General features: G+C 38.3%; 1 protein-coding gene across 7 annotated transcripts in view; it reads left to right on the forward strand.

The window, feature by feature from the left end:
• ETV1 (ETS variant transcription factor 1) overlaps positions 1–22,168 on the forward strand; it is an 87,245-nt gene that overhangs the window by 30,740 nt on the left and 34,337 nt on the right. For all 7 annotated transcript variants that reach the window (XM_072964910.1, XM_072964916.1, XM_072964912.1 and 4 more), the window contains 2 exons: positions 16,856–16,985; positions 19,598–19,786. In XM_072964910.1, the coding sequence (XP_072821011.1) occupies positions 16,856–16,985; positions 19,598–19,786 (319 nt within the window). The remainder of the gene's footprint in view (positions 1–16,855; positions 16,986–19,597; positions 19,787–22,168) is intronic.

The following is a 22,168-nucleotide window of genomic DNA, read 5'->3' on the forward strand; positions in this document are numbered from 1 at the left end:
TACAAAGCCCTGTTCACTTCAAAGGGGCGAGGTGGGGAATGCAAACCAGGCCTGTTATGTTTGTGATCATGCACTTGTTTTGCAGGTGGTGTCCATATGCTTCTCCAAAGCTCATCTTTTCTATTTGCACACATGCAAGGAGAGCTGAGTCCTCTTTCATCTTCATATTTTTCTAGTTCCTTAGAACTGTTAATTACAAAGGAGGGCTGTGTAATTCTTCTTTGTGTGTTTAAGTGCTAATATCAGCTGCTGAATGGATCAGCTGGCTACAGCATGTGATGCACCTGATAGTCACTTTACGCCTGCAGTTACAGCAGAAGCGTTTGTTGCCAGAGCTCTGAGTTCTAAAGAGTGAGATTTTTATTTCATAATACAGTGTAAAGAGGAAATTTAAAAAGAAATCCATTCCACTCATGCGTTCCCTGCATTGTGTTATGCTGGTAAACCGTTAAGGGGCTTGAAAGAATGCTGTTTGCTGTCATTGTCTGTAATTCTCTTTGATCCTTAAGTTGGAGAAAAGTGATTATTCCTGTATAATGTGTGATCTATCGCAGGCATTATAATATCTGTTCATTCACATGGGCAAGCTGTTAACATCTAAGAGTCTCAAAAGGCTAATTTTAAATAGGTGCTTTAGGTTGACATAATAGTAAATATAGTTTTGACAGTTTAAAAGAAAGCAGTTAAAGATTGGAGGGCCTTGATTGGATATACCTCCTCACTTTAGAATGGAAATCCAGAAAAAAGGAGATTCATTTATAGACACTGTACATCTTTAATTTTTAAAATCCATAAGGACTAGTAACTAATATTTAAGTGAAATTTATGTAAAAATAAAATCTAGGGCAGAATTTGTTTCCTAGTTAGTGCATCTATATTTTATGAATAACAGAAAGGCTTGCACTGTGCAAGGATTCGTATGATTTCTTAAGTATTTTGATGTTATCACAAAATGCTTTGCCCAAAATAGAAGTAAAAAGATTTGTAATATCCAAATATTAATGCCTCTGGGCTGTGATTTTCTATTTCCAATAACACCTGTACAATCCTGCTACCTAGCTACGCTCTATATTTTATGTTTAATGTGGTGATCTAACTTCCCCTTATTGGCAGTTAACAAGTCAAAGTAAAAAATATACATTGGAAAGTTGCCATGACACTATTGCTTTGGGGCCAGATTTAGTACCTGATGAGATGTCTTGGTTCCTAGCAGAGAGAGCTGGTTCCTGAAGGATCAGAATGATCTTATTAAGTGGGGTTTTCCCCTGTAATGTAGCCTTAAGGATGCACTTGTGGGATCAGGCAATAGTGAGGTTCCAGAGCAGACACAAAGGGAACAGACGTCCTTTGAACTAGCGGGTTACATCAACAACTCAATGCAGTGTGATGAAATTTGAAGGCTAATTTTTCTACACCTAGTAAGAAACCCTTCTGGAATACTGTAGATAAGGTGAACATTAGGGAATGTCTTGGTTTGTAAGTGTATGTAATTAATGAATAGTTGTGTAATACTTGATTTTATATTTTCAGCTGTTCCAATGGTTCTGTACCCTGGGTTCATATCAACTAAGTCACATATAATTATAACTTTATGTAAACATGCCTGAATATAAATTGGGCTGCAGGGTACAGAGATCAGATTTAACGAGCGTATCCACGATTAAAGCACTTCTCAGTAACTGTTCATTATGAAGACTGTGAAAACGGGCAACAGTAATCGCTTCAACTCCTTATGTAATCCCGTCCACTGACTTGGTTCATTTGTGATTCATAACTCCCAACTGTTAGGCCGATTAAAAATGATAGATGTGTTCCTGTAGAAAAAAAAGTTCTTTAATCTAACTTATAATGCATTTTTTAAAAAAGCTTATATTCAAAGCAAACAATCTATTAAAAATTAAGTTTATTAAGAAATCACAAAAATCACTTACAGAATACTAACATCCTAAAACTCTTCATTCCAGTAACAGTTTTCTTGGGTTTATGGTCCTTTAGCTGTGGAAATGTGATCTGTGTGTACACTGATCATTTACATTTGCTTCCTTGCAACACTTGCAAAGTAAAATAGTTTCTTTTATGCTATACCTTCTGTGGCCTCTCTTGACCATTTATTTCATGGCTATGGGTAAGCCTGTCCAAGGCTGTCTTGGTTGGTTTTTTTTTTTATCAGCCTTCAGCTTGTTTGTGTCTTAGAATTTTATTAATGAAGACTGGACTTGTGTAAGTAGAGACTTTTTATAGTTCAGTATTCTGATAGCACTCTTGTGCTGTAGATGTTTTTAAGTTAATGTTTATTGTTAGGGAACGGCAAATGGCCTTGACTGGCATCTGGAGGGGCTGATGCTATTGTCACAGTTTAAGAAGCAAATCTTGCTACTTAGCTATGAGTTTTACTTCTTAAGAAAGTCTTATGGGCTTCCATAAGGAAGTTTGGTTAACAATATTATCTCCTGTATGAAAAATGCACTTTCCTAAATGTTTCTACACAATCATGAAACATTTTTCTCTTCCTTAAGGCTATTTTGGGTTAAAAAATATGGCTCCCATATCATAGTATTTACTTTTCCCTCTCATACGTCTTCCTTTTCTTGGGAGGGGTTCCTAATTTGATGCAGTTAATTGAAGAATGGTAATTTCTCATGGAAACTGCTCTAATATACATTGAATTACATATTACAGAGCATGTTTAAAGAAAACCCCCAAATTTGTTTTGGGGAAGAAATGATAAAAATTTCATGCCAAATTGGCAGTTGGTTTAAGTAAAATGCATTTGCAGGATTTACCTTAGTCAGTATTAACAGCTGTAACCATCAAGGCCAAGTGACAGATAATTTCTTTTTAAGAAGGTGTTTATTGTCAGGAAAATTGCAAAGCTTCCTTTGTAATTATCTTTGTTATTTTGGCAGCCTGTAAAGTTTTACTGGCATTTACTGAAAGGTACTTTTTTTGGTCCTAGCCAGCTGGCTTTCTTTTTTGGGGCAAACTTTGCTTGCTCTTGTATTCAGAACATATTTTCAACTTTGATTGTATACCGGTAGGGTCTTTCGGAACAAGGAGCCAAGTGGCTAATAACGTCTGAACTGTTCTCAATCATATCCTGGAAGTGATGTGAGGAGACCACAGGTATGCCTCAGCCATTCGAGTGTCGCCTCCTGCTTACCCAGGGTATCATGTGGGTACTAAAGTGGTCGATTTAAGACCCATGCAAATTGTAGGCTCTTTTCCCGTACAGCCTGGAGGAAAAGTACGTTGAAATTCTGAATCGAAAAGTGAGGATTCACTGACTTGAAAGAGAATAGAATCTTTCAAGCAGTTCAGGCCCATCCAATCAAAAGTGAAAGGCTCTTTTCGGGAGGTGAAGATCAAAACAAGTAAAGCACACACCGCTGAAGAAGAGGAACTGTCACAGAATTTCGTTAGACTTGTGAGCGTGACAGACGAGTTTGAAATTTCAGTTGTCTTGGGGCCGGTATTCACTCTGTAGGCCGTGTACCAGTTCTCTTACCTCTGGGCTCTTCCAGATCATGCTGATAAATATGAGATGAATTCTAAATTAAGAATTATACTAGCTCTGAAGACCACAGTAATAAATTCACTGAAGCAAGTATTTGCATCACTAATTACTTAATTCATTGCTTTCAAAATAAGACTGGAGAAAATGGTTATACTTTATTTCATAAAAGCTTACTTATTTGACTGCTTGGTAGTCAAATGATAAAACTTACCAATCATAGGAAACTGCTGGTCTTTTTAGTAATTATTATTCCAAAGTGATGACAGGCATATTAGTAATTGGCAGTCTTCTCTGGCAATGAACTATTATCTTAATCTTGTTTTTTTATGTTACTATGGTCTATAGAGTAATTAATGCAAATTTTTATTGGTTTTATTTTACTTATTTTTATTCTTTTAAATTGAAGTATAGTCAGTTTACAATGTAAAATTTTAGGTTAGAGCATCTGTGTTTGAGATTTAATAAAAAGGAAAATTAAAGATCGCATTTCTCATTTACTACTTCTAAGTAAAATGTCCGTAGATACTGCCATCTGTCTTGATTCTTCTCTATTGTCTGTTATCTGCTTGCTTTCTTTTTTATCAGTAGATTTTACAAAGAATATGTTTACCACTTTTTTCTGAACTGTTTGTTAGAGATCTGTGCGGACAGTCTGCCGAGGGTGGCCCTCTGGGGTTCGTCCTGGAGAGCTGCAGGAGGCGGGGTGCAGGAGAGAGGGCCACTTGTACATGTCCTTCCTGTGGGGAGGACCTGTCTTCATGGTCACACAGTAGTGAGGACAGAGCCCCCTTGGTGTCTGGGAATTCTCCGGGGCCCATCTGTCCTAGTATTCCTTGGAACCTCTTCATGCTAGACTGAAACACACCAGGTAGTGTTGAGATCTTCCAGCTCAGCTGGGAATAATAATAGATACTGGTCAGTCTTTTCCAAAAGAGCTTTGTCCATTATTTGAAAGAAATTACAGAGAAATAATACTTATTCTTGTAATTTTATAGGGCTTCAAAAGGTCCACGTGAAAGCACAGTAGAACAATTTCCGCAGGAGAGGTGTTTTCCGTATTTATAAAGGTCACAATTAGGTAATTTCTGAGGTAGGGCGGTTTTGGAGGGGTGCGGGTTTGGGTGGGTGTCCTGATTCCGAACTTCGTTTCAATTGATTAGATCTGTTTCTCAGATCGCTGCAGCTTGTTCAGCTTTTATGCCTGCCAGTTGGATATGAAATGCTCTGTGTTTGGGCTCCCTGTGCAGAATTTGTTTCCAAAAAAATAGCGTCATGCTGCTCTCCATCTACTGGACCAGTAGGGGTGGGAAGACCTGACTTGGAGCCAATGCAAAATGCAAAACTGATTAGATTTGGATTGTTCGTACATTAGCCCTTCCTCTGCCTGTTCTTCCCCTTTTCCAGATGGAAGGACCAGTTTCCTCCCAGGGCACTTCTCCTGGCAATTAGACTGAAGATGGGGATCATTTAGCACCACTCCTGCTGAAGTACTGTGATAGTGGGGTTAGGCTTTAAGATTTAGAGGAATGAATCCACACAGTTTGTACGTGGTCTCTTTATTTTTCAGTTAATGGTGCTTGTGATGCTTTTAAATTAGGAATATAACTTTTTGTCTTTTGACTCTGCTTTGTGTTGTATCAGTATAATAACATTACTTTCCGACGTCAACTGGGGAGTAGGTGGTCCATGAATCGCCTTTTAAAGCGTCAAGTGTTTTAAAATGTTAACTGTATGTACGCCTTTCTAATGTGCATTATGTACCCTCCCTTCTTGAATATAGTAGATTATACCCAGTTTTGCTTTTTCATGGTGATTAAGGCTCATTATGATTTCCAGTGACCACCGCTTGCTAAAATGCAGTAATGGCCTCAGTAATTATTGAGATGCTTAGAGCTGTGTGGCCTCAGAATGTTACACCCTCCGAATTCTGTATGACATCTTTACATTTTCTTTTGAGATCAGGAGACAGGTACTTATACCCAGAGTTACGTTTTAGAACTACAAGGCAAGATTGCTTAGTCTGATGCTTTCAGTTGGTAGATTAGGAACAGAAGCCCAGAGAGGTTGCACAGTTTGCCTGGGGTCACACAGCTAGTTAGAGATGGGGTAGGGAACTGGGTGCAGATTACTTGACTCCTCATCCAGTGCTCATTCTACCGGGCCACCCTGTTTACTTTTTCCTTCTGTCAGGGTACCTTCCTTACAGATTCTTCTCAGTATGTACATTTTTTGGTCTTAGTAGTTGTCTGACATAAAGTGATATTGGAGACAAGGTGAAATAGAAAAAGAAATGCAGTAACAGTCTGATGGCTGAAGTTCTGCTCCTGTCATTAGTCAGCTTACTTCTTTGAGTTTTAGTTTGTCTTCTGTGAAAGGAAGTGGTTGGACCAATCATGGTAATAACTAACATTTCCTGAGTGCTTACTATGTGTCAGGTATAATTCTACATTCTCGTGTGTGTTACCTCATTTAGTTCTCACACAAACCCCATGAGGAAGATCTGTGAGAAGCCCTATATTACGTAGGGAGAAGCCAAATCCTGTAGCTGTCACCTAGTTGACCAGAAGTCCTTATCTAGTAAGTAGCAAAGCCAGGATTCATCTTTATGCCAGCCACTGTTAGTATGTTTCTGGGTGATCTCCGAGCCCTCTTCTAGCTGTAACCCCTGTGTATTCTGGGTGTGAATAATAACACCAGTAGCCAACGTTACTGAATACTTACTATGCACTTTACGTGTACAGTGTCCCATTTAATCCCAGCAGCAACTCCGTGAGGCAGGTGCTGTTATGCCCGTTTTGGAGAAGAGGAAACTGAAGCACAGAGAGGCTTGCCCAGTCTTACGACTGGTAAGTGGCAGTGGCAGGATTTGAAACCAGGCAGATGTAAGTATCTGCCAGCCTTGCCACTGTCTCTTATTGCCTGCAAATAAGTACTTGAGTATGTAAGCCACAGCATAATGTGAGTTGTTTTAATATTTATTTTTGCCTGTTAGAGGTGGGGTCTGTGTGTGTGTGTGTGTGTGTGTGTGTGTGTGTGTATGTGTCTGTGCATACGCAGGTCCACATGTGGAAACTTATGAATGATTTCTTAGCTATGTGTAAATCAGGTGTAGAAAACACTCATGCCAAGCGTAGAAATGAGGGCTGTGAATTCAGTGCCAGAGGTGATGGGGTGTGGCGCAGTCGTGATGGTGGGGACTGGGACAAATAGGAAAACACGGGTCCTGGCCAAGGGGGAAGCTGATATTGAGCTCAGCCAACCATTGCCCTGCTTTTCATGCTGGAAAGTGGATTCAGTGTTGCTGGATACTGTGCTTTTTCTAGAGAAGCCAGAAGTTTGGATTTTTAAACCAGAAAAAGATTTATAAGCTGAGTTTTAAGTGATCACAGCTAAGTGAAATGATCTGAAACCACTATGTGAAGCAAACAGAAATGCTGGTGACGTGTGGTTTTGGATCATCAGAACTGGTGGATAACCGCCCTTCAGATGAACGAGACTTGGCTGCCTCTTGGTGTTTTGTAAAGAGAGGAAGGGCCCAAATCCAGAATATTTGTCCCTTCTGCTCTGTCCGATAAGACGGCATAATGGTGCTTTGCATTGTAGAGAAAGTTGAATTACTAAGTGTACTTATAAGAAGTAACTGTCTTGTGAGGCTGTGGAACATCGTCAGAAGTCGTTCCTCTGTAGACTGGGAGGATTCCTGGCTTCTGATTTCAGCTCTGTCCTGAGCGTTGGTTTCTAAGTCTGTAGACATCCGATTCTGGTTAGTCTGGGAGGTGCAGGATGACCTCTGGGACTTTTTCAAACTATGTCCCCTCCTTTGTTCAGATTGATACATCCCCTGGTAGGACCATGCAGGGACGCCTGCAACAGAGTGTGGAGTCCCTGTTACTGATGGGAGTTTGGTATTGGGAACAAAGTTTGATATTCCCTTCTGAGAAATGCATGGTCTCTCTGAGACTCAGTTCCTGTTTCCAAACTGCCCAGGCAGTTCCCTGCAGGTGCCGAGTATGTACTTCAGGAGCCATGTACGGGCAGATTTTGATGACTCTTTGCCTTCCTCTCATTAAAGCAGCTTCTCTTTTTTATCATTTTACCCAGAAGGGCATCCATGAATGATTCCTTTAGTACAAAAGTTTCTGAGTACAAACACCAGCTCAAGCCCTAAGACTTGATCATTTCTTTAATGTCTTAAATTTGAAAATTCTGAGATTGACAGCGAGGGGTGAATCTCCCTTACTGTACGTCTGTGATGACTCCTGAGTGGCCCCGTGTGTTGTCCAAATAACATCGAAGGGCCAGCGAGGTATTGGACCCATCCCCACTGGTACTGTTCCTTTAAAAACATTGTATTATCTTTTTTTTTAATAAAAAATTCTACTTCAAGAATATTATTTAAGGAAAAATACATATCAGCTTGCTGTGCTATGGTCTAAATTTTTGCCTTGGAAATACGATAGGTGAATGTGTTTACAGATGCTGCAAATAATGGAAAATCATGAAAACTGGAATCAGGGCCTCTGTCCTTAAATGTGTTTCAGTTTGCATTTTGATAGCAGTTTAGAAATGTTATCGCTTGTTTTGTCACAGACATAATTCACATCTTTCTTCAGGCACTGTAAACAAGAGAAATGGTTTAATGGCCCCATAAAGGCACTCTGCTGATAGCTGAGATTAGGCCCTTTAGTAATGGATGTCGGTGTGTGTATGTGTGAGTGGTCTGTGTATACCGTGGGGGTTGGGAGGGCTTGGAAGAGGTAAATGTACTGGAAAAGAATCTTTGAGAGGCTCAGATGCAGCCGAAGTGCCCGCTGCTTTTCTGTCTGTCTTGGAAGATGGATATACGGAGCATGTGACACCATTGTCTTTATTCGTACACAAGCCTTCCCCTTTGCTTCTGGACGTTAACCGGGTACTAATTGAGGTCATTCCCACCCATTTATCACCTGAAATTGAAGTGATATTAACTGAAAGTGAATGTTTTTCATCTCGGGAGTATATTTCCAACTACATATATCTGTATAAAAGGCTACATGCATTTTTCATGCCATACTTGTATCTGGTCCTCAGTAATCTAATTTATGTATGCCATTTATTTTTTCCCCTTTTAGAAATTTTTTTTTTTAATTTGCTGCTACAGCCAAGTGAAAAAATTTTACAAGCACTTTAGTGTCCACAGAATGATTTGTTTTGACTTTCTCAGTTATATTTTGTAGACACGTATAAAAAATTCTCCACATTATACAAACCCCTGGCCTAAGGAAAGACCTTGAAATTCCTCAGAGCACAGAAATTTGTAGTGTTTTAGAGCCTCGATATCATGTCATCTTGTTTGTGTTTATTCCCATAAACTGGCCGCACAAGGCTGCACACTTGATTTTGAGAGACAGAGTACCAATGCAGGGTTAACAAAGCAAAATTAAATGTTCCTTAAAAACTAATTTAGCTATAACCTATCACTAGCAGGTGTCACGGTGCCATCCATCCACTTTTTTTCTCTTTATTTTTTTTTTTTGAGTTATAGTCAGTTTACAATGTTGTATCAATTTCCAGTGTAGAGCACAATTTTTCAGTCATACATGAACATACATATATTCACTGTCGCATTCTTTTTCGCTGTGAGCTACCACAAGATCTTGTATATATTTCCCTGTGCTATACAGTATAGTCTTGTTTATCTGTTCTGCATATGCCTGTCAGTATCTATACATTTCAAATTCCCAGTCTGTCCCTTCCCACCCACCTCTGCCATGGCAAATGAACCATCCACTTTTATATTTCCTTTTTGCTTTTTCATTGTAGACCATGATCTCAAATGGGGATCAGCCAGCTTTTTTTCTGCAAAAGGCCAGACAGTAAATATTTTAGGCTTTGTGGGTCATAGGGTTTCTGTCACGTATACCCGCTGTAACTCAAAGTAGTCCAAGTCTATACCTAAATGAATGGGTGGGACAGGGTTCCAATAAAGCTTTCCGTACCAAAACAGCTGGATTTGGCCCACGGGCTGCAATTTGCCAACCCCTGTTTTAGAACATCATACAGCAGACGATTCTAAAACAGAATTTTTGAGCAGACCAGAAATCTCACCATCAAAATCAGGAGACTTTCATCAAGGCTCTATATTCCCAGCTAGTCTTGATGCAGAAACTACCAATGTGATTCAAAGACATACTTCTGTTTAGATATGAAGTAGTTAAAAATGGGATGTGTTTCTCTGCTCAGGGTAATTGTCTTCTGCTCACAGAAATTGCTACTCTATTTCACTCTTATGATAAGAGTAGGGAGGGAAGCCGAGGGAAAGGTCAGGGCCAACACAACTTATCGCTGTATTTACATTCACCGTCCACATAGAGAAGAGGACCCATCACTTGTGACATTTTGGTTATCAGAGTTGAGGGGAAGCTTTTGATGCTGGAATAGCAGCATTTTTCCTTCAGTGGAATATGAGTGGTGTGAATTTTTAAGTGCCTTTGGTCATAGCCATAAATTGAAAAAGGGCAGAATGCCTAAAAAAGCAAGCATGAATACTCTGAGAAGTGTTTTCATTTAGATAGAAGTGCCAAGAATATATTATTAAGGTCATATATACAGAAATATGTTGCATACACATGAATTAAACTAAAAGAAGCCTGGCTAGTGTCTCTATTAGAGAGAATTTTTCTTTAAAAAAACAAAACCCTAAATAAAGCTCCAGTTGGACTCCTATGAGCTTTTGATGGCAGGACTATGTCTTTTTGGTCAGCTTCATTCTATAGTTCTGTATTCCCTCCCCCTCAGCACCTGGCACAGTGTCTAGGCCGTAGTAAATGAATGAATGAATGAATGGGTAAAGCCAAAAGCCCAAGGCTCTAGTCCCTAGCCTGCTATGAGTTAGTCCTTAGATCTTCAGTTAGATATGAAGCTTAGCTTCTTTATGCCTTAAAATTCTTTTTTTTTTTGGAAAAATGGGAATGCTAATGTCCTTCTTGTCTTGAATGATGAGAATCAGGAGTTGATGAATATTCTTTGAAAACTTTATAATACTATGTAAATTTGAGGATTTAAAAAAAAACTGTCATAGTTAGAGTTTTCTATCACTATCCAAACTCACCCACAGTTCAGTGTGTTGACGCCTACAGTTAAGCATATTATCTTTCTTAAGAAGAAATTTTCACTCTAGAAACATAAACAAAAACTCAGTTCATAGATTTTATTGTTTATTCTCTGGACTGACCTGAACCATTCAGTTCTAACAAGCATGGTCTATTTGCAATTTGGTGGTACCAGAAATTACTGCAGGGTCCTGATTGTTTAGGAAATTATCCCCCTATGAGCAAATTTCTAGATTCATGATCTCCATCTATATTGGAGGTGTTCATATATGCTTTATTATTTGTCTACCCTGAACCAAAGACATGGTCGTATACCAGCATTGTTGTGTCTGTAAAACCAGGGGCATTTCTCTGCTCTAGAAGAATGATGACAAGACTGTGCCTCTGTCCTAAAATGTAGGGAGGGAAAAATGGCAGCAAGATGATGCCTGACAGCTCAAAGTTCTAAAATGAAAGCAATCACTAACCTAATAAATACTTCACAAGGACTGCCATAACCCCAAGTAAACTTTTTGAATTAACAAGTGATTAAGTTTATTTTGGAAGAGCATTTTTTAAAGTCCTGGTATTTTGGCGTCCTTCAGTTTAACCATTAGAGCAACTCAGTCATTGTAAGTCAGCCTTAAGATGTGGTTTTAAAGGTCAAGCCTCCATCAAAGAAAAAATGCAAGCTGCATCTCTTGAGAGTTCTTTTGGTTTCTCCTCCCAAAGATTTGATTGTCCGGAGGAGTTGCGGGTCATAAAAGTTTGCATGGAAACGTGTTTGAGGAAGACGGCAGATTTCAGAGATAAATGATCTGAACTGTCTGAAGCCAGGGATAAGGACATCATGTCATAGCATTTGGAGCCATCCCTTTTTCGTAAATGAAATGAAGGAGTTAAGTCGCTTGATGTGATGTACTTGAAGAAGGAAAGATTCGCCGTCATTAAAACTACAAACACTGCCGACGCCTGTAGCTCTCCGCTCCAGACCCAGGCAGGACCGCGCAGTAAGCGGAGTGAATGCACCTAGCAGCCTCGGCAGCAGGCTGGAGCCGTGTTCAGCGAAAGTAATTTAATTAGTGTTGATCATGACTCCAGATGATGGTCATTTGATAAGGAATAATTTAGTACTTAACAGCCTTTTACATGCACCAACTCCATGTGGGAAGGTAAAGCAAATTGCACAAAATGAATGTGCTGCTTTCGCTTGTGCCTGTGCCAGTGAGCTGGAAAACTGCCCTGTTTCCAGACGCTCAGCCTCTCAGCCCTGTGATGAAATCCCCTGTCTCAGCTCAGCCCTCTCTGGTGGGAGTCTCTCTACTCCCCTGACTTAAGAATACATAAGAGAAGTCATTTTTTGTCATCTAAAATCTCCAGGAAGCAGAAAAGAGAAAATGAGGAAGATAAAGTCGCATGCGATTCTTGTGCAGAATGTCGAAGATCATAGGTTGGCTTCTTGTTTCTTCCTCAGCACAGCAATTAAAAAAAAAAAAAAAGAAACTTAGCATTTGGCTTACGATTAGAAAAAAAAGTCTTGGTTCCCCAGACCTACAGTGATTAAGAGGCCCACACACATTGAAAGTATTATGGAGGGAAAAGGGAGCCCTGAACTTCGTGGAGGACCTGTGAGAATCCTTGAGTGTTGGCATCTCACAAAAAGGAAGATGTTGTTTGATTGTTTTTTGAAGTCTTTTCCAGTACTGGACTACTTCAGTGTGCCGCACACTGGGTCCAGGTGTTGCCAAGCATGCTAATGGATTTGAACTTCGCTTGATGAGCATCACCTAGAAAATTTTATACAGAATCCTGATCTGTATCCCAGCCCTAGTAAATCAGAGTTTCTGGGAGTGTTCTGCTAGTTTGCTAGGACTGTCATAAGAAAGTACCACAAACCAGGAGGCTTAAAAAATGGAAATGGATTGTCTGACAGTTGGCTACAAGAGCTAAAGGCTAGAAGAACTAGAGGCTAGAAGTCAGAGATGAAGGTGTTGGCAGAGTTCTGAGGGCTATGAGAATCTGTTCCTCTTCCCCAGTTCTGGTGGTTTGCTGGCCACCTTTGGTGTTCCTTGGCTTAGAGAAGCATCACCCTGATCTCCGCCTTCGTCTTTACATGGTGTTCTCCCTGTGCCAGTATCTCTGTCCTAATTGCCCTTTTACAAGGACACCAGTAATACCAGATTAGACCCACCTTAATAAACTCATTTTAAGTAATTTTGCAGATAAGTCACATTCGGAGGTCCTGGGGCTAGGACTGCATGATAAAATTCGTGGGGGAAACAATTCACCCTATAGTGGGAATAGGAATATGGGAATTCCTGTTTTGTTTTGTTTTGTTTCAAAATTTCCCAGGTAATTGGATGATTGGCCAAATTTGGGGATCCCTTTTTTAGGGATCAGTTCGTGTCTGAGAACACTCTGGGAGCTTAAGATCTTTCTTCTAAAGCCCGTTCAGGAAGCTCACAGGGCCAGCCTGAAAGCACTGGCGCTCCAGGTGGTGTTCCCACAGGGATGGCTTGTGCCTTCTGCATCTAAGGTTGGTACCAGCACACATCTTGATAGGAGGCTTACTCACGCAAGCAGCCCTTCCTGATGGTGTCCCAGACTTGGCACTCCTCCCCCGGCCCACCCGGAATTAGTTATCCTGTGAAGTTGAAGCACATGCGCTGATGTGTCTGCTGCAACAGGAGGCCAGCCCTGTTCAACTATCTTAATTAGTAGAGCGTTGCCTGTTGTTCCTCATATTTTTAAACCTTCTTATGGAGATATACGTTCACTGTAATGCAAAACTCTTAAGTTTATAGCTTGATGAATTTTATATGTGTATGTATTCGTATAACCATCACCCAGAGCAAGATGTGGAATACTGACAGCACTGCAGAAGGTTACGAGTCCCCTTGGTCGGTCGTGACTGCTCCTGTCTATCAACAAAAGACTCTTTCACTATCAGTCAGTTGGGCCTGTTCCTGAGATTCGTATATTGTATACTCTGTTGTGTTTTTTTTCTGCTCAACATCTGTGAGACTCTGTGTGTCTGCATGTATCATCAATTTGTTCCTTGTTATTCCTGTAGAGTATTCCATTGTATAAAGGAAGCACAAATTATCCATTTTTCTGCTAGTGAACAGTGCAATTTTTCCAGGTTTTGGTATGATGAGTAAAGCCGCTACGAACATTCTTTTACATGTCCGCTGGCAAACGTATTCAGTCCTTTCTCTTAGATATCTGCCTAAGTTACTGGATCATAGGGGATTTTTATATTCAGCCTTAGAAGATACTGCCAAAAAGTTTTCCGGAGTATTTTTTATCAGTTCGTACTCTCAGCAGAATGTGTAAAAGTTCTTGTCTTAGGTCTTCTTCAAATCTTGCTCATGCCGACCTTTCTCCGTTGAGCCATTCTAGTGGGTGTGTAGCGATACTTTCATGTGGTTTTATTTGCAGTTTCCTGATAAGCAAAGATGCTGAGTACCTTTTTGTATGTGCTTCTCTTGTTCATTTGTTTGTTTTGCCATCTGGATATCTTCTTTTAAGAACTGCCTGTTCAAGTCTTTTGCCCATTTTTAATTGGGTCTTTTATTTTGTCTTATTAATTTGTAGCACTTCTTATTATATTGAATATGATTTTTTTGTCAGATCTTTCTATGGTAAATATCTTCTTGGTGTCTGTAGTTTACTTTGCATTCTTTAAATGGTATCTTCATGAAGAGAAGTTCTTAATTTCAATGAAGCCTAATTTGTAGATTATTTTCTTTTACGGTTGGTGCTTTTTGCATCCTGTTCACTAATCTTTTCCTACTTCCTGGTCCCAAAGGCTTTTAAAATACAGGAATGTTGAATGTAGTAGCCTCTGATATGTCTGATATTTTGATTAATTTGATAAACTTTGCATCACACTACCCTTCATTAGCTTTTGAGGTCTTATCAATTTTTATTTATATAAATTAGATTTGATTTCTCAGGTATAATGATTTGTTAACTTATTTGAATTACAAATTGAGTTCCTTTTATGTTGCTATTGCTTTTTCTTAGGAAAATGTAAAACCCAATAGTTAATCTAAATTCCTGAACTTGGGTATATACATTTTGTTGTATATGTTCAAATGAGTAATAAATAGTTGAAAACTATTTGTTAAGAAAACAACAAATGAGTGGTTAGTATATTACAAGGTTGCATCATACAATATTTGTCATTCTAAGTAGCACCTACACATATGCGTACACACAGAGGTAGGGAATTTCTTATAGAATACTACTTTAAATTCTTTGTGACTTTTTTTTCACATTTTAAAAATATTTCATCATGTAAATTTCAGACTTAGGTAAAAGTGAAGAGACTAACATAGTGAACTCCTGCCTACCTACCAGTCAGCTTTTAACATTTACCAACATTTTTCTAATTTGATTCTTCCCCCATACATGTTTTTCTAGAGTATTGTCAAGAAAATTCCAGAGAACTTAATTATTTTATCTGTAAATATTTTAGGAATCTTTAACTTCAAATCCCTTTTTAGTACAACTGCCACTTCATTATCACATCCAACAAAATTAACAATAAGGTCTTAAATATCTAATACCTAGTCTACATTCAAATGCCTTATTTATTACAAAGCTGTCTTTTTTAGTAGTTTTGTTCAAGTCAGAATCCAAACAAGTCTTCATGTCGTAATTGATTCTTGAGTTTCCTAAGCTTCTTCTAGCTTGATGGTTAATAAATTATAACTTTCTAACTTGTTAAGGTTAATGAACACATGTGCCCTTTGCCCATGAAGACACATGTAATTTCTCCTTTGTTACTATTCCTCTGCTCTGTATTTTGAATAGGCAGATTAAACACACATTAAGTTTTTAAAAAATACATTGAAATAGACCGCTCAGTGAAATAATTGCATTATTATTTATTAAGTTTTCCTCAGATGACTAATTTTGCTGAAATTTTTTTGTTTCTCTGGCAAATTTGTTTTCTACAATGTTTCAAGTGGCTCTTGAGTACCATTGAACACTTCTGTCAGAATTATGTGCATGTAGAAACAAAGAGCATTTATTTTCCTGGAGCTTGATCATTATTGATAACAATTCCTTATATTAAAATTATGTATAACATTCAAGCTAGCACAAGTTTATAGTGCCACAGTGTCATAATCAGGACTGGATGGCATCACAAACCACAGTTTCTCTTGTATCTTCCTTTATAAAGTGCACACTTAATATTTTGTGTTTTAATTCCAAGTTTGACAGGAGTTAGAGTAAATACCCAAAGTGTGTCCTTCTAGTGTTTATCCTTGATTTTTCATACTTGTACATATTGTATAAAAATAAAATTCATCATCATGTCTATTTTCCTTTATTTTTTCATTAATTTTCCATGTATACTAATACTTCAGTCATGGTGATAGGATTTCTAATATGTAGTTTTTCAGCTTCATATAGAAGAACAAAAATATATATTCTTATTTATTTATTGGTTTGAAAGCTATGATTCCACCCAAATATACATATTTCTTTCTATTTTATGGTATAGTCTTTATTATATTAAACATTAATGACATATGACTAAGTTATGAAAAGGGAGAAAACATCATTTGATGAAGAATGATTGTTTTGTGGTGAATTGTATATGACAAATAACTGTAACATAGTTCTCACAAGTTATCTTCCCACTTCTGGTAAGCAATTAGGCAGGTACTTTTTTCTGTATTTTTATACATGAGCATTGGCCTCAAAGATGTTGAGTTTTTTGTCCAATGTATTATTTGTTACCCTTAGAACTGCACTTGCATTTTCTTTTTCATAGTCCAGTTGTCATTCCATTAAACCAATACTATGGATGCATTTGAGATATTTTCCTTTCAGGAATACATAATGTTCCCATCTTTAGTTAATTCCTGGATAATGAATTGTACTTTTTCTGCTTTAGTCATTGGAAATCTCTCTGAAATGTTTTCAAAACTTACTTTCTGAAAACTGAGCTTCTAGTGTTATTAATATCAGCTAAGCCAATTACAAGTAATTCATTTTACCTTAAGTGATGAGAGAGAGTTCAAGCACGCATTTTGTTATGCAATAAAAGCAAAAAAAAAAAAAAAAAAAAACGAGTGTATGGAGATTCTCCAGAATCTTTTCTGGCATGAAATTCATCAAATATAATTGTTCTTATGCATGTAAGTTAATATGAAATGGTAGTGACTTTTTAACCAAGAGGAGGAGAGGAGATGATTATACTTAACTCCTAACTACATTTCACTTCTGTGGGTATTTTTGTTTTGTTTCCTAGTGGCTTTTCATGGCCTCCCACTGAAAATCAAGAAGGAACCCCACAGTCCATGTTCGGAACTCGGCTCTGCCTGCAGTCAAGAACAGCCCTTTAAATTCAGCTATGGAGAAAAGTGCCTGTACAACGTCAGGTAAAGCAGTCAGGTGGACGCAGGGAGCTCGGTGGTTCTTAGGCAAACAAGGTCCAGAATGATACAAAAATCTCAAGTCATATTTTCATGTGTCACATCTTCAGCATATAACAAGCTAATTAGGTACTGTGTTTAGCAGAACTCTGAAGGACATTTTCCCATTCAACCACATACTTTTTAGAATCATTTTAGAGTAATAATTTTCATCCAAATCGTTAGTTGCTTTTCTCCTGCAGTGCCGCATCCAGGGATTGAAAAGGGGGTCTTCCTTGGCGTGAGCAGCTACTAAAAGTCCTCGCTAGAAAGAACACATTATGCACTTTAGATAGAGTTTGTAGGAAAAAAATGAAACATTTGGCAGGTCGAAGCATTGCGTTAGTTATCTGACAGGCTTTGCAGATGATCTGTAAGATGTGCTCGTGGACAGTTGCAGCAAAGGTGGAGTTTTATAAGCCTTCGCAGTGGCTATTATTGTCTATTAAAAAGCCAGTTGTGTCTTCTGATGATAATACAGGGTGGAGCAGTAGAAGTACATTGTTCATTTGTTAGAAAATTTGATAACATATATGTTCATTAAAAACCCTTCACAGTAAATTGCATTCTGCTGCTTTTTATACTGGCCTCTAATTGCATGAGGAAAACATTGGCTCTGTGTATTGTTTATTATTACTCTCAATTATCATAGAAACTTAGTTCTTAAAAGGAGTTAGTTTGGAAACTTATAAAAATGATTATAGATATTTGCGGTCTTATAAATTATGTTGATTTAGGCTCGTATTATGATCCAAGGGGTCTTTCTATTTTCTCATTTACCCCAGATATTCAAGATTCAGGAAATTCCGATCTGTGCAATCTCCCAGCAGCTGACCAATGCCTGGGTAGTCTATTGCTATTTGTTCTTGCAAACTTGTCTTTTCTGTCTGCTTTCCTAGGAGGCTCACCAGAGCCTGAAATGATGAGCCAGTTCAGTTGAAACGGCAAAGCTTTTCCAAAGAAGATTTCATGTAGAAGCGAACTATTAAAGCATACTGAGATAAAACAGTATTGCTCGATCCGAGTTTTACTTTATAGGATTTTTAATTTTGGCATTTTCTCCTTAAGAGGACTATTTATGCACAGAGTAATTACTTAACATATTGAAGAATTTTAAATTAATGAACCAAATAGGTAGAGAATTGTCATTGTCCTCATCCTTGATCAGTAGTGTGACTCTGAAATAACTCCTGCTTTGTAGACATATAAAGAAAGACCTATCTGACTCATAAATTAATGGTAGAAGAATAATTGCCTGAATATTTTGAGATTTTTCTAGGGGACCAATAATTCCCACAGTGATACATAGATTAAATTCTATTATTTCCATTTCTATACAAATAGTGTAACTCAATACAGCATTTAATAAAGGGAAAAAGTAACATCCTAAGGCAGAAGATGTATCATTTTTTTTTTACATGGGAATGAGACAGGTGAATCATTTTATAGAAAGTGAGTTCTCATTCAGAAATGTTGGTAAAAGAAATAGATAGAACCAAACATAATATGAGTATTATTTGCTTTAAAGCAAGAGTAGACTTAGGCAGCATGTATGCGCTCCTTCACTTCTGGAAAGTATTTTTGCACTTGGATGTAATTTTGTTGTTTAGATGGAGCAATAGGATAAATTATTATGTAAGTCAATTTTTCTAGAGTTTATTTTTTTAAAGAAAAAGTATATATTCATGAATGCTTTTTATTTTACAAGGAAATATAGTATTTTAATCTAGAAATATCTTTTTCTGTTCAGAAACTGAAGTAAAATTTGTTTTTAATAAAGTATTTCTTAGACTGCAAAAATTAGTTAAATCACATTCTGGAGATCTGTGTTTAAGAAAATTTAAATTCATACTGTGTATAAAAACAAGCTTATTCATTTTATTCTTTTGTAATTGTCTTTAGAAGTTAGACTATGTTAATAGGGTTTGAGTCTTAAGAACACTATTTTGTACCTAATCTTATGCTCCAAGAAAGTTCAGCTATGTCAGAGACATTTTAATTTGCCTCATAAATCTTTATCATCCCATGTGAGGAAGTTGATGCTAGGCATCATTTATGGTGCATAAAACATGAAAACAAGGCAAAAGCATTGTCTTCTTAGAATTCTGCCACTAAAAAAGGCAAGCCAGGTATGATCAGCATCTTGTTAAACTTATGTCAGTTCCTATTCTAAAATCTTATGTAAGATAGAAGGATTATGGTATCAGAATTATTTAATGATTTAGAAAAGATCTGTGAAACATGCTTAAGGAGACATATCAAGAATAGAAGGAAATAATGCCACGGCTTCCAAGGCCAGGGATTTTCCTTTTCCCTAAGTTGTTTCCATGTATATTAAAATATATATTTTTTATGTTTATGTTGTTATCCAGTCATACATTAATTATTCTATTTTCGGCCGAGGTGTGTGGCACTTTCAAAGATTACATGTTCTAGAATTGCAAAAACCAAAAAACATATAATTGTCACTTCCTTGTGACTTGAGCTTAAAATATTTCTTCTTGCCTTGGGCTGGGAAAAAAAGTGTTTTGATTGCTCCAAAGAAACAAATGTTCTCTTTTCTTCTGTTCCTTGGGTAGTGCCTATGATCAGAAGCCACAAGTGGGAATGAGGCCCTCCAACCCCCCGACACCATCCAGCACTCCTGTGTCCCCACTGCATCATGCATCTCCAAACGCAACTCACACTTCAAAACCTGACCGCGCCTTCCCAGCTCACCTCCCTCCATCGCAACCCATTCAAGACAGCAGCTACCCCATGGACCACAGGTAAACTACAAACACCACTTAAAAAAAACCAAAAAACTATTTTTAGCATTCTTGGAAGAAATTCCTATTACCAGTTCCTAAGACCTATAGTAAATTTAAGGTGAGCATATTAATTTTTCACATCTGTGCAAAATATTTTTAGAAAGAGCTTGCTCTATCTCTAGCTAGAAATAATTTGTGGAGAAGGTCATTTATAAACATCTCTTTATAAACATTTAAATTGGTTGCTAAAATGGAAAATTAATCCATATACTGACATTTGAACATTTTCCTTTCGCTTTGCTTGAATTAAATTGCTTCACTTAAACTTTAAATCAGATCATCCCATTTTTATGAGCATATGTGTGTACTTGTTCTATAAAGTTAGGAGACTAATTTTAGTAAGTGGCTTTTGGAACTAGGTTCTTTACCTTCGACTGAATGGTTTAGCTGTACACAGTTTTGCAGAATAGGATATACTTGATGAAACTATTTTCCCTCCTTTCCAAGTGATGAATATTTTATGTCAGAAGATGCATGACCCTGGACACTGGGAATATAAAGTTAAAGAGATAGAGATTGAATTAGTATTACTTAGAAAGGAACAAAGCAAGACAGAATACAGAGCTAGAGAGAATGCTGTGGCATGTAATTCTCGACTCCTAGAGACGAATAAATTCATATTTAAATAAAATATCAGAGGACCTTTAGAGACCTTAGTAATACAGCTTAAAACATGGGTCAGTTACATGCAGCATCCTTTCTTCCCCTTCAACTTTGTACTTATGTAGAGCCAGGGGTGTGCTGGTCAATGGTTAGCAACAGGCTTTATGAGAAAAATCAAAATACCAGATGTGTAGCATTTGATGAGTCTGTGATGTCGGTTTTGTCCCCATGGCTGACTCCAAGTTGTCAGTGTAACAACTCTGAATGTAGAGTTGGAAAAAAAGATATACAGTAACATGCCATTAAAGCATATTTCTACCAAACAGATACAAAAGATATAACCTCAAGAGAATAATATAATTAGTAGTAAAATGTAAAATAATTAGAAAGTGATGAGTTTTGAGGGGGTTTTTTGCCTTTGTTTTCAATATAATTTTTTTAAATTATTAATTTACATCATTGAATTCTTAACAATGGCTGTGTTTAATAGCTGGCTCATGAAATTCCTGAAAATTTAACAATAAGCCAGTGCAAATGGGCTCTGACACACCATGATAAAAATAACTCAGCTGGAGGAATCCTCCACATCAGCAGAGGAAACCAGAAGATGTGCCACTGGCAACTTTCTGAAAATAAGGGAATACTCAGATCTGCTTTTTATAGGTTCTTTAATGGGACTCCATCTCAAATTCAGTAACTCTTTTGGTATGAAGGGCTAAGATAAAAGCATTCTTTTCCAGCGTGAAACTAAGTAACATCTTTCCTACCTTGCTTTCCATCACTAAGTCCTCCTGGGCTTTGGTTCTGAAATGCTAACTGTGATCTTTCCCTTCTTGCCCCTTGGCCTTGAGACTCCGTCAGAGTGTCATGGTATGTGCATCTGTGTAAACAGTTTTGTAAATACAGATGAAAGAAATCTTACTGCCGGGTGGGCCACGAGACAGATGCACATTGTGCGGGATGACAAGGAAAAGGAGGATGAACAAGAAAAGCACGTTTTGTTTTGTCCGCCTCTGGTGACTTCCCAGAGGTCTGGGCGCCCGAGGCCCTCACCCTCCGCTTGGCTGCCGGCATTCTAGATGGGATCGTGGGCGCTTGGTGCAAGACAGTTCTTTCTTCCACAAGGTGATTGCTGCACAAGCAGGCTGGCTGTTTTGAGGTGACCTAACTTGAAATGCTTTAGCCAAATCCATTTTAGTTTCTCGACTTGAAGTCAAATATTTGAGACTGAGAACAGCCGGCCCGGAATTCGGAGAGGGAAGCTCGGGGTCTTTTCCCACTGCCCCCCGCTGGGTTTTGAGGCCAGTACCAGCTGGCCAATCCCAGGAAAATCTCTGAAGCCGTATGTTTCTGGGGAGGATTTCTTGGAGAGCTCCAGCCAACAAATGACAGTCCCTCAGTTATAAATGGCACATTTGCTCTGGGAACAGATCCTTTCCCCAAATAGCCCCCTCCAGCCCAGGCACCCCACCTCACTCGGGGCCCGCTTGGTGGCCAGCAAGGCTGGACCCTGCTTCCTCTCCTCGGCTTCATCCTGCTCCTTGGGCCAGCCCTTTGGCACTTTTTCCCGAACCCACTGAGCAGAAGCCCTGTCTGTTTTTCTCAGCGTTTCCCACCACTTGGCTGCTGTTTTTCTTGATCCAAGAGTTCATCAGCCCACTCTCCTTACACATTAACTCTCTTCCAGAAGCTTCCCGAGTCACTTTCTCTTTGCAGTTGATCAGAAGAATGACACAG

This window comes from Vicugna pacos, chromosome 7 (assembly GCF_048564905.1).
Source record: "Vicugna pacos chromosome 7, VicPac4, whole genome shotgun sequence".
In the NCBI taxonomy this organism is placed as follows: Eukaryota; Metazoa; Chordata; class Mammalia; order Artiodactyla; family Camelidae; genus Vicugna; species Vicugna pacos.